The following is a 13,675-nucleotide window of genomic DNA, read 5'->3' on the forward strand; positions in this document are numbered from 1 at the left end:
CTGATGGGAGAATGCACAGAAAAACACACACACACAAACACAACTGTAATTTTGGCACAGTACAAGTTTGAATAATCAAGGAGTTTATAATATAATTTTGACTGTGTGATAGACAGCAGAGGAAGGAGCGATGAGAGCAGTAAAGGATGAAGTTAGCTGACAAAAATATGAATAGGGAACAATGAAAAATTAAAATAAAGTCAATTTTAATGTGGCATAATCCTGGCACTACATTGCATTGAATTGGGCAATATTTTTATAGCCTCCCAAAAGCACACAGCAGTATATAAGTGCAAATAATAGCAGTGACTGCAACTACTGTCATTAATAAAGCAACTCATATTCCTGTCTTGCTGTTCAGCAGCTTCAGGCGGATGAAGTTATAATGGGAATAAAACTTTAATAGAATCAATTGACTCGTAAACCAGCAGGCTGCTTGCTTGCTTCTTAAAAATACTTACATAAATGGAGCCAGCATTTACTCTAATGAGACTTTTCCAAAGAGTTATCAGCAAGCCACCCAAGCTTATGTATTAAGCATTATATTTATAGCCCAGTCTTATAATCTGTCACTCAAGTGCTAAAGCATCTGGGAATAATCTCCAAGGCCTGCCTGTTTGGTGCAGGGAGATAAATGGTGGCTTGTTCCAGAACTGGGAGGCATCAGCTATGGGCGTTTGAGAAAAGCAAATGGGGAGAGGACATAAGGCGGCTTAGTTTGTGGAGGTCCTTGAGGAGCAGCCCCCCACCCTGTTTGCTCCTGAGCACCACATACCCACCTACTGTGTTTCATTCCACCTTATGTAACAAGTGTGACGCTTTTGCTCTCTCCCTTCAAATGCCAACCACAAATTGCTAGTTTATAATCAGGTTGTAGTGGCAGTTTAAGGTGGGAAGATGGAACTGGTCGGACAAGGAAACTGTTAAACTCAACACTTTTCTTTTGCTAGAGAGACACAGGTGGTGCTGTGGTGTAAACCACTGAGCCTTGGGCTTGCTGATCAGAAGGTTGGCGGTTCGAATCCCCATGACAGGGTGAGCTCCCATTGTTCGGTCCCAGCTCCTGCCAACCTAGCAATTCGAAAGCACGTCAAAGTGCAAGTAGATCAATAGGTACTGCTCCAGCGGGAAGGTAAATGGCATTTCCAGGCACTGCTCTGGTTTCACCAGAGGCAGTTTAGTCATGCTGGCCACATGACCTGGAAAAACTGTCTGCAGACAAACGCCAGCTCCCTCGGCCTGTAAAGCAAGATGAGCACCGCAACCCCAGAGTCGTTCGCGACTGGACTTAACTGTCAGGGGTCCTTTACCTTTTCTTTCTTTCTTTTTCTATCAAACAGATCTGCAAATATGTGACCACCTTAACTTTGTGCCATAGAAAGTCCCTCCCCCCCCCCCCAAAAAAAATGAGGAAACGTCTAGTTTTCAAACTTGCACTGAAATGTCAGATTTTGTAGGAAGGTATTGCAAAAGGTCTGAAACATTGAAATTTCAGTTGTCACTCTCCCCCTAACTGCCCTATTAGCTTCTATGGGTACAATTTGCCAGAAAGTCCCATAAATATCAAGTTTCACTGTTTTTAGCAGGATTAGGATTATGTTCTGTGAGTTCCATTAGCCTTTTCCTTTCACTGCCTTTCCTCCCCAGTTCTGCAAATATCCCAACACTGTGCAACAAAAAGCAATTCAAACCCTTATACTTTAATTATGCGGTGTAGAGTTTTTGGTAATTCCCCTAGTTGCACTTTAATTCTTTTTCTATAGTACTGACCAAGCAACATTCTTGTTTCTGCAGGTAAAAAGTCCCCTCTTTTCTAGTGTTTGGCTGCGCAACCATGAGTCAGCATAAAATTCAGGAAAGTTTTCTGTGATGTAATCCTTTCCTATTCCTGCTGTAATTTGGTCTTCAAATGTATCACCTCGGATGGATTTCTCAGACGCACAAATATCCAATGTTCTCTCTTTTTTAATGTTTTAAAATTATATTGCCATTTCATGTTTTATTCTTGGTTGCAGTGGGTGTTTTGTGCACAAAGACAGGGCAAGTGTTGAAATAATAAATGATAAGCAAATATAATACAGGTGACTGCTTTAAAATATGTCTCAAAAGAGTGCTAAGGATGGAGGATTCCATATCTAGGTACTGGCTCAGTGCCCCTTATTGGCTTTGAGTATGTATCTAAATGCTGTTACAATTGGCCAAATGCGGAATTCTGTTCTGAGCACATTGTGCTCTTTGAACGGAGCAATTTTCCTTAGCCGAGTCTATGGGCTTTCACTTGTTAACAATATTTCTCATGTCTGTGCAGCATCAACATTCTGCTTCTGGTGAGTGAAGTGTGAGATGCTTTACATGAATTCCAGTGGAGCCGGCATTCAAGATCACATGTTGCTTATATTTCACATTTATATAACCTAGTCATGAGACTGATCTCATCTCATGGCCACTTGTTCTCGAGCAAGAGGAGATGACAACCTTGGAGATGTACATGTACACAGCTTTTATTTTGGAGTTTCTGATGGTACAGCCAGACTGATATTGAGTTGCCAGCAGGAGCCTTGGGGGATCAATCTTCGCACAGCCAATGCTAGGATGCGCGGTTATATACTCTCCAACATTTCTATGATGAAAATAGGGTAATTCTATTCCATCATCATAATACAGTGGTGCCCTGCAAGACGAATGCCTTGCAAGACAAAAAACTCGCTAGACAAAAGGGTTTTCCGTTTTTGAGTTGCTTCGCAAGACAAATTTCCCTATGGGCTTGCTTCACAAGACGAAAATGTCTTGCAAGTTTGTTTCCTTTTTCTTAACACTGTTAATACAGTTGCGACTTGACTTCAAGGAGCAACTCATAGAACGCAGTGTACATAGTAGCCTTTTTTGAGGTTTTTAAAGACTTTGGTGATTTTTGAAGCTTTTCCAAAACTTCTTTTGTAGCCATTTGGTAAGTTAAGCTTTTAAAACTTTTTGGGGGGTTTTGGATTTTGGGTTGGGGTGTTTGGAATTCAAGGACTTGGTGTTGGGGAGGGGTTTGCAAGAATCTGGAAGCTTGTGTGGTTTTTTTTCTGCATTTTTATGATTTTTTGTGACCATTGGGGCACTCTGCTGTTTTTTTTAAAAAAATATTCTGGGTTTGAATTTCTGTGTGGTGGGTGGCTGGGGGAACAGTTGGGGAGGGGTTTGCAAGAATCTGGAAGCTTGTGGTTTTTTTTCTGCATTTTTATGATTTTCTGTGACCATTGGGCCACTCTGCTGTTTTTTTTTAAAAAAAACTGGATTTGAATTTCTGTGTGCTGGGTGGCTGGGGGAACAGTTGGGGAGGGGTTTGCAAGAATCTAGAAGCTTGTGTGTTTTTTTCTGCATTTTTATGATTTTCTGTGACCATTGGGCCACTCTGCTGTTTTTTTAAAAAAATTCTGGATTTGAATTTCTGTGTGCTGGGTGGCTGGGGGAACAGTTGGGGAGGGGTTTGCAAGAATCTGGAAGCTTGTGTGTTTTTTTCTGGCATGGAGAGGCTGCCAGTTCTGATGTTTCTGCGGCTGAAGACTTTGCAGCAGAGTTCCTGGAGGTTGTGAAGACGGAGGGCTACGTTCCACAGCAGGTCTTCAACTGCGACGAGACCGGGCTGTTTTGGAAGAGGATGCCCCAAAGGACTTTCATCACACAGGAGGAGGCCAAGTTGCCTGGCCACAAGCCCATGAAGGACCGTCTGACCCTGCTCTTCTGTGCCAACGCAAGCGGCGACCTGAAGATCAAGCCCCTGCTGGTGTACCACTCAGAGAACCCACAGGCCTTCAAGAAACACAAGGTCAAAAAGGAGCGGCTGAGTGTCATGTGGCGATCCAACAGTAAGGCTTGGGTCACACGTGTGCTGTTTGTGGACTGGGTCAATCATGCTTTTGGCCCTGCTGTCAAACAGTACCTGCTGGACAACGACCTGCCGCTGAAGGCTTTGCTTCTGATGGACAATGCTCCTGCTCATCCTAAAGGCCTTGAGGAGGACTTGTTGGAGGAGTTCAGCTTCATCAGCATCATGTTCCTGCCACCTAACACCACGCCACTGCTCCAGCTGATGGATCAGCAGCTCATCGCCAATTTCAAAAAACTCTACACCAAGGAGCTTTTCAGGCGATGCTTTGAGGTGGCTGATTGCACCACCATCACCCTGTGGGAATTCTGGAAGGACCACTTCGACATCATCACCTGCTTGAACATGATCACCACGGCCTGGAACGGGATCAGCCAGAGAAATTTGAATTGCGCTTGGTGCAGCCTGTGGCCGGACTGTGTGGCACCAAGTGACTCTGATGCACCAGAGTCAACAGTGGTGCAGGACATTGTTGCCTTGGGGAGGACCATGGGCCTGGAGGTCACAGAGGAGGATATCAGCGAGCTGGTGGAGGAGCACGACCATGAGCTGACCACCCAGGAGCTGGTCGAACTGCAGGCAGAGGCTGTGCAGGAGCAGGCCTCGCTGGAAGAGGAAGAAGCAACTGAGGAACGGCTGTCCTCCAAAGAACTGAGGGACATTTGCCTGAAGTGGAAGGATGTGCAGGCTTTTGCACAGTGGCACCACCCTGACAAGCACGTGGCACATGACCTTGTGAACACTTTTGATACGAGGGTCATGTCGCCTTTCAGGGAGGTGCTGAAAAGGTGGATGAAGCAGCAGATCATGGACAGGTTCTTCAGCAAGAAGCAAAGAGTAGAAGAGGAACCTTCTTCGAGTTGTCCCCCAGAGTCTTAGAAAATGTACTGTACACTTTGTTGTTTTTTAAATGTTTTTCTGTCATGTTTAGAAACTTAATTTATTGTTCCTTCAATTTTTGAAATGCTCTTTACAGTATGTGTGACTTTAAAGAGTACTTAATAAACTCTTGTTGTACCAAATTTGGCTTTGTTTGGACTTTTTTTGACCATAGGAACGCATTAATTGATTTTCAATGCATTCCTATGGGAATTTGTGATTCGCAAGACGAAAAATTCGCTAGACGAAAAAACTCGCGGAACGAATTGATTTCGTCTTGCGAGGCACCACTGTAATAATCTTACTAGGTTGTTCCAGCCACTCTGGGCAGCTTTCGACATATATAAAAACATAATAAAACAGTAAACATTGAAAATCTTCTTTATACAGGGCTACCTTCAGATGTCTTCTAAAGGTTGTATAGGTACTTATCTCCTTGGCTCAGGGGTCACTTAACTTCATATCCTCCAACCTTTGTTTGGTGAAAACAGGGATGTCCTAAGGAAAAGTGGGACATTCCAGGATCAAATTAGAAACTGGGACAGGTTTTGTAAATCCGGGATTGTCCCTGGAAAATAGGGACATTTGGAGGGTCTGTGATTGTGGTGTAGCGGTTAAGAGTGGTGGACTCGTAATCTGGGGAACCGGGTTCGTGTCTCCGCTCCTCCACATGAGCTGCTGGGTGACCTTGGGCTAGTCACACTTCTTTGAAGTCTCTCAGCCCCACTCACCTCACAGAGTGTTTGTTGTAGGGGAGGAAGGGAAAGGGAGAATGTCAGCCGCTTTGAGACTCCTCAGGGTAGTGATAAAGCAGGATATCAAATCCAAACTCGTCCATGTCCTCCTCGTCCTCCTCCTCCTCCTCCTCCTCCTCTTCTTCTTCTTCTTCTTCTTCTTCTTCTTCTCCTCCTCCTCCTCCTCCTCCTCCTCCTCCTCCTCCTCCTCCTCAGACAGTTCACCCACCATTACACAGAATGGAACTGGATGGTAAAGAGGCAAGCTGAAAGTTTGATCCTCCACACTGTAGGCTGTATGTACAGAGACATGCTGAGCAAGATTTGGATTTAAATGATTTACGGCAGACGTGGCTAACTTTTTTTGGACGCACTGATGGCCAGACACCTTTCTGAGGGTCACATAGCAGCAATGGGTGCAGCCATTGTATAGGCACACATGCACTCACATGTACACACACACGTACTGCACAATCAGCACACATAATCAGATATGCTAGGGTTGCCATACGTCTGGAATTTCCTGCACATAGCCAAGATTTGGCCCTTGTGAACAGCATCCGGGCGGAAATTGCTGAAATGTCTGGAGAAATCCAGAGGCATGTGTAGGTGTAGATTTTGGCGAATTTCCTTAAAAATAGCTCAAAAATAAACAAAAAACAAAAGCAGCTCAGCAACTTTTGTATCCGGATTTTTCACTTTTTGAAATATGGCAACCCTAAGATATGTAGGCACACTCACACATGCAGTCACACTCTCTCTCACACACAAGCACATGCAGATGAGTCATTCTAGGCAAAGGAAAAGGCAGTGTTTCTCCCTACTCAACCGCCAGTTTGGGGCATGTGGAAATGCTGCCTTCTCTTCTTAAAGAATAGGCAGGCTTTATCTCCAATCTTAGCACCAGTGGACTCTGTCTGCTCCTTAGAGATCACTAACTAAAGAGCAGACAGAGTGCTTTATCTCCCGATGAGATTGAATGAAAAGAGTGGGACTTCCAAGTCCATTGGTAAGCCTCTAACATCTAACTGTAGGGTTATTTTATACTGATTTAACTACAGTAGTGCCCCGCAAGACGAATGCCTCGCAAGACAAAAAACTCGCTAGACGAAAGGTTTTTTCGTCCGCGATTTGCCTCGCAAGACGAATTCCCCTATGGGCTTGCTTCGCAAGACGAAAGCCCATAGGGAAATCTCCGGGGACCTCTTTTAAATGCTAGCGGTGGGGAGCAAAGCCTTTCCCCCCCCTCCGGCCTTCAGAAGAGATCCAGGAAGGCTGGCGGGGACCAAAAGGCTTTGCTCCCCAGGGCCAGCATTTTAAAAGCAGTCCGGGATAGCAGGGAAGCGCTTCCTGCTATCCCGGACGGCTTTTGAAGGCAGGAGAGATCCGCGAAGCCTGGGCGCGCTGCGCGCAGGCTTCGGGATGCCGGCAAGTCTCCGCCAGCAGCGGCAGAGCTGCCGCTGCTGGCAGAGAGATCCGCGAAGCCTGGGCGCGCTGCGCCCAGGCTTCGGGATGCCGGCAAGTCTCCGCCAGCAGCGGCAGAGCAGCCGCTGCTGGCAGAGAGATCCGCGAAGCCTGGGCGCGCTGCGCACAGGCTTCGGGATGCCGGCAAGTCTCCGCCAGCAGCGGCAGAGCAGCGGCTGCTGGCAGAGAGATCCGCGAAGCCTGGGCGCGCTGCGCACAGGCTTCGGGATGCCGGCAAGTCTCCGCCAGCAGCGGCAGAGCTGCCGCTGCTGGCAGAGAGATCCGCGAAGCCTGGGCGCGCTGCGCACAGGCTTCGGGATGCCGGCAAGTCTCCGCCAGCAGCGGCAGAGCTGCCGCTGCTGGCAGAGAGATCCGCGAAGCCTGGGCGCGCTGCGCACAGGCTTCGGGATGCCGGCAAGTCTCCGCCAGCAGCGGCAGAGCTGCCGCTGCTGGCAGAGAGATCCTCGAAGCCTGGGCGCGCTGCGCCCAGGCTTCGGGATGCCGGCAAGTCTCCGCCAGCAGCGGCAGAGCAGCCGCTGCTGGCAGAGAGATCCTCGAAGCCTGGGCGCGCTGCGCACAGGCTTCGGGATGCCGGCAAGTCTCCGCCAGCAGCGGCAGAGCAGCCGCTGCTGGCAGAGAGATCCGCTGGGAAGGAATCCCTTGGACCCCCGCCGGACTTCAAAAGAGCTTCGGGAAGTCCAGCGGGGGGCCAAGGGATTCCCTCCCAGCCGCCCGCATTTAAAAGCATTCCGGGCAAAGCAGCGAAGTGCGCTGCTTTCCCCGGAGTGCTTTTAAACGTGGGCGGCTGGGAAGGAATCCCTTGGACCCCCGCCGGACTTCAAAAGAGCTTCGGGAAGTCCAGCGGGGGGCCAAGGGATTCCCTCCCAGCCGCCCGCATTTAAAAGCGCTCGGGGGAACACCCGCCCCCGCCGCCCCACTTCGGAAAGCTGTTCCGAAGTGGGGCGGGGGGGGCGGGGACACCTGGCCCCGCCGCCCCACTTCGGAAAGCTGTTCCGAAGTGGGGCGGGCAGGCGGGGACACCCGCCCCCGCCGCCCCACTTCGGAAAGCTGTTCCGAAGTGGGGCGGGGGGCGGGGACACCTGGCCCCGCCGCCCCACTTCGGAAAGCTGTTCCGAAGTGGGGCGGGGGGGCGGGGACACCTGGCCCCGCCGCCCCACTTCGGAAAGCTGTTCCGAAGTGGGGCGGGCAGGCGGGGACACCCGCCCCCGCCGCCCCACTTCGGAAAGCTGTTCCGAAGTGGGGCGGGGGGGGCGGGGACACCTGGCCCCGCCGCCCCACTTCGGAAAGCTGTTCCGAAGTGGGGCGGGCAGGCGGGGACACCCGCCCCCGCCGCCCCACTTCGGAAAGCTGTTCCGAAGTGGGGCGGGGGGCGGGGACACCTGGCCCCGCCGCCCCACTTCGGAAAGCTGTTCCGAAGTGGGGCGGGGGGCGGGGACACCTGGCCCCGCCGCCCCACTTCGGAAAGCTGTTCCGAAGTGGGGCGGGCAGGCGGGGACACCCGCCCCCGCCGCCCCACTTCGGAAAGCTGTTCCGAAGTGGGGCGGGGGGCGGGGACACCTGGCCCCGCCGCCCCACTTCGGAAAGCTGTTCCGAAGTGGGGCGGGGGGCGGGGACACCTGGCCCCGCCGCCCCACTTCGGAAAGCTGTTCCGAAGTGGGGGGGTGGCGGGGACACCCGGCCCCGCCGCCCCACTTCGGAAAGCTGTTCCGAAGTGGGGCGGGCAGGCGGGGACACCTTCTGAAGGCGGGCAGGGGGCGAAAGTCTTTGTCCCCCCTGCCTGCCTTCCCAGGGGCTTTTAAATCGCCCCGGACAGCGGAGAAGTCCTCCGCTGTCCGGAGCGATTTTAAAATGCCGCTCGCCTGTCCCCCCCCCCCCCAGCCTTCAGAAGAGGTCCGGGGACAGACTGTCCCCGGACCTGGTCTGAAGGTGGTTTCCCTAGGAACGCATTAATTGATTTTCAATGCATTCCTATGGGAAACCGTGCATCGCAAGACGAAAAAACCGCAAGACGAAGAGAATTGCGGAACGAATTAATTTCGTCTTGCGAGGCACCACTGTATTAATATGCCATTACTGATGGGATCTCTTATATTTCAGCAGGGAGATCATTCCACAGCCCTGGTGGCACCAATGAAACAGCCCACCTCTATATTGCAACAAACCAATAATCATTAGGCCATGGCAAATCTAACCAGCTTGGGTCTCAGGGAGGTTCACAGAATAAAATCAAGATATAAAACCACAAAATACCTAATAAAAATAAAAACAACAACCTAATAGCCCTCCCCCCCCACCCACAAAAAAACACATTTTAAAAGGGCATAGGATGTAAATCAGATCAACCAAAGGCCTGGTTAAAAAGGAACATTTTTGCCTGGTGCCTAAAGATGTATAATGCAGGTACCAAGCAAACTTCCCTGGGGAGAGCATTCCACAGACGGGGAGCAACTGCAGATAATAATAGAGTTGTAAGAGACCTGAAAGGTATTCTTGCCGAATCCTCTCATATAATTGCTATAGCAATTATAATGGGATATTCTGTATTTAATGTGCACCTTTTTGGGCCAAATTACATGGGGAAAAATCGGGTCCTCCCTTAAAGAGGGCATGTATTGCAGTGAAACCTGGAAAACTGACACCCTGTGTTGTGGGTAGGTACGTTTGGATAGCCACAACACCTGATTGGTAGGTGCCTCAAAGCTGGTTGCAATCTGGCCAATGGGATGCAGGCTAAATGGATCAAGGGACCTATATATACCCATGCACGTGACCCAGAGCTTCCTCTTTTGGTGCGTGCATTCAGAGCACCCGCCCACCTCTCCCTACTTTTAGGGTTTTGCACTTGACCTTGCTATGCTGTTGTCTGTCGTTGGGACAGGGGCATGGCAGGAATTTTCCCCACTTGGCTGATTGGCTGTTGCCATTTGGGTTTCACCTGCTGCATAGCAAATCGTCACAACTTGTAAGGTTGTGGATAGGCTCTGGTTCAGGTGATAGGGATGGGAGAAAGCTCACACCATCCCTATGTGAAGGGTATTTCGTTAAAGGAATCCAGGGACTCAGTGGTTTGGTCAACCCCTGAGAGGGGGTTGTGCTCGTGCCTGAGTCCAGGGGGACATTTGGGTGGTGGAGATAGCCTGTTCCCGGCTTTCCACTTATCCAGGTGTTCACCCTTGGCTAACCTATTCTGGAACCCTGGGTCAGCGCTACTTGCATGGCAGGGAGCTAGTTGAACCAGAGCCTATGCAACCAGTCACTTTCTGTAATCAATAAAGTTGTGGCCTAAATTCTGCCAAAAACCAAAACCAAAATTTGAGTCAAGTGTGAATTTATTTAGAGGGGAGGTTTCTGGGTCTGAACACTCAAATAAATAACCCGTGTGTCTTGATTTTGCCCATTACTGTGGAAAACGCCCATGTGCTTATGAAGCAGAGACCTACAAACTGTTCTTATACCCAAACATTCCTACTCTCTCTTTCCTTCAAGTGAATCATATCTATATAATGCAACAGGACCACATCATGTATTGCCCTTATGTTCTTGAGCTTTATGAAGAACATTTTGGCCTCAGTGGCGTTCTGAACTACTCCTGTCTCTTCAGTAATAGTGAGTCACTTGCCGTGAATGCCAGGGTTTGTAACAGTGGATTTGTTAGAATTTCACGCGTTTTCAGTAGTCAGTACAAACACACGAAATGACATCTTCCTCTAAAAATAGCATTCTGGAGTTTCAGAGTACGTTCATTTTATCATTACTATTATTTAAATGAGTAAGGGATGATGCAGCTGAAATGATACTTTGGTGACATAACAAAGAACATTAGAGGTCAGGCCAGATTAATTTGCCACAGGATCAGCTGGAGAATATTAAACCTCTTAGCTGTAATCCTTTGATAACCAGTCCTATAATGTAATCATCAGTGTACATCCAATAACATCCATGTTAATTACTTTGGAATTATTCATTTGCTATTTAATCAGAAGGAAAGTTTCAAGAAGCAGGCACACAAAAATTAAAATACTACATTTGGAAAAGAAAAGGTAGAGGCAGGAGGGTTTTGGGGGGATAAATATATGTTAATAATAGAGTTGCAGGGAAATAACTTAAGGGTATGTTTGCACAAAATGAGCAGCGGCAAAACGCTATGTGAAGGGATAAATGGAACCAATCTTGGAACTTATCCTAACCTAATTAAACAATGGGTGATATCCAACTAAGTCACACTCAGTGTCAGGCCCATAAAAATCAATGGAGTTAAATTCTTGTTGCATATCACCCCAATCTCCAAGCGATGCGAGATTCCAGGGATTCCAAGCGCTTAGCAAGGGTTCAGATTTCCTTTTGGAAATGAGGCACAGCGGAGACTGTGGTGTCTTTATGATATAAGGTTTATTTACCCATATATACAATCTGAACTTGCAATGGAGGGGCTCACAGCATTAACAGCCCAGAAGGGTCTTGTTTCTCCCGTAGCTGCAGCCTTGGATTCAAACAGAAATAAAACAATGCTCTCAAATGTTGTTCTGACTCTCCAACTTGCTGCTTCACACCACCCCCACTTTCAACTTCAAACTCTGCCTTTTTCTGTTGAGTGAGGGGACCTCACCCCTTTGCCATCTTGCACTGAGCCCCTTAATCCCTTTTAATGGCTCATCACTATTGTCTCACCAAAAAGGCTAGCCTGGCTATTCCAGGAATTAGAAGTTGGTTAAATTCTTGGTTAAATTCTAACACTCACTGGATCCATTGATTAGAGGGGACTGGTACCCAGCTTAACACCACAAACTCATAACATTACTTAAATCTGTTGATTTCAGTAAGTCCTCCCTGAGCATGACTGACATTGTATGAGTGGATTTACATAAAATTCTATTGGGATTAATATGAAAAGTAATATTGATACTGACAAACAACTTATTGATCCAGGCTATAGTGTCAGATCTGCTGTGCTGCTGATGTGTGTTCCCTTTAACTCTGTTTAATTGAGGCAATAACAGTAGCCGTTAACATTCATTGGTATGTTTTTAATCTTGTTTCCTACCATTATTTGTGGGATGGGGGAGGAGAAGGGCAACTCAGGGTCTTTTTTCTTTTTCTTTTTGTAAAAGTTGTACACGAACACATGCAGTTCACCGCGATGCCATTGACATTCCAACAGCTGATAATAAAAATAATACCATTTATTTACATTACTGGGTTAGCCAGAAATCCATTCCTCACACGCCTACTCAGCAGTAAGTAAGCTACCTCTGCTCTCCAATTCTATTTACCATTTTGTTGCTCGCATGAAGACCAAATTAAGGAGAAGAAATTGCAGGTGCAATTTAAAAGAGACGAGACTGTTGCTTTGTTTGTACAAAGACACAGCAAGATAAATTATAATACCCCTGGGGATATCCAAATTGTTACATGATGACCATGGGCAATGGTGAACAGCAGCAGAACTGCAGATGGAGAAATTTGTTGCGCAAGGAGTTCTCGCAACACAGCCCGCAGAATCAAAGTCAGCTATATCATTTTTACAAAGCGCGAGACAAGCAGTTTTACGAGCTGTGGACCAAAATGAACTGAGCTTATCCTGTGTCACTGTGAGAAAAAACAAATGAGTACATACATGGTTGTGAATCCCATCCCTTGTGACGATGGGGTTCCACAGTCCCATTTCAGCTGTGCACTTTAGAACACATCCCAAAATCCTCGGCAATTGCCCAGGAAACAAATCCACCTGTGAAGTCTTTCCTAAGACCTGGAAAGTCAAAACACACACTGGATCTTAATAGAGATGGAAATAAGTAAACAGGGACTTTGATTTGAGGAACAGGTGACCTTGGGACTTGGTTTTATATGTGGTTGTACTCATTAGCTGAGCGGTAATTTCCTGTACTAAGTGAAAACATTTAATAGAGTACATTTGTGTACTTTGCAATGGCTTCACAAGTAGCATGGCACTACCAACCCTCTCCACATAATTTTCCATCCATGCAGTGTTGATTTTCATATCCCTTATCCCTCAGTCACCATGTCTGCATCAATATTCTTTTTTTTTATCATGCTTCCTTGGAAAATTCACACTAGGTTTACAAGAAGCAGCCTCAATCAAGGGCAAAGGTTTATTTGAAGTAAAATATTGCCAGGATCGGGCACGTGTGGAAAACAAGCTTTCTTTGTAATCGGTACTTAGGGCAACAATATACGTCTTTAGCTTTCTTCTTATAGTAAATGATAATGTTAAGACCCACACAGCCATTGCTAGGAATTTACTATTTTAGGTAAATTCTGATATCGCTGGTACCAGAGACAAAACTTTCATATCACTAGATACCTCACACACAGCCAACAGACCTTTGTTTTAAATATAAAGGAGAGCCAGAGCAGAACCAAAAACAAAATAAAAGGAAGTTTGCTGGTAAGTCATCCTTCCTAGGAATCCTATGTTCCTAGACAAAATGTTTTTTCATTATAAATCCAAATTAAGCAACCAGAGGCTCTACATGACCCTCTGCTCATAAAGGATGTCTCTGTGTCGCCGTTGTTCTGGAACAAAAATAAAAGTTGACTTCGGGGTTTATTCTTGTTCTTGTGCCCTGCCGCGTAACCCAATAAGATTTATAAATCTTTAATCGTTGCTGGTTTGCTCTAAATGCTTAATGATGACACGATGTTTGCCTGGGCGCTGGAAGCACTAGCAATGCGGCAGGGTTACAGA

At 47.5% G+C, this 13,675-nt stretch overlaps 1 protein-coding gene across 1 annotated transcript; it reads left to right on the forward strand.

Annotated features, from left to right (window-relative positions):
• Positions 1-2,808: 2,808 nt before the first annotated feature.
• On the forward strand, positions 2,809-6,457 carry LOC310700897 (tigger transposable element-derived protein 1-like; the record flags this gene model as incomplete). Its single annotated transcript, XM_083490852.1, has 3 exons — positions 2,809-3,021; positions 3,172-4,228; positions 6,413-6,457. Exons 2-3 carry the CDS (start codon positions 3,644-3,646, stop codon positions 6,455-6,457), a joined length of 630 nt encoding a protein of 209 aa, XP_083346978.1. The 5' UTR covers positions 2,809-3,021; positions 3,172-3,643.
• Positions 6,458-13,675: the final 7,218 nt, after the last annotated feature.

The sequence above is a fragment of the Podarcis liolepis genome, assembly GCF_965112155.1.
Source record: "Podarcis liolepis genome assembly, chromosome: 2".
Taxonomy (NCBI): Eukaryota; Metazoa; Chordata; class Lepidosauria; order Squamata; family Lacertidae; genus Podarcis; species Podarcis liolepis.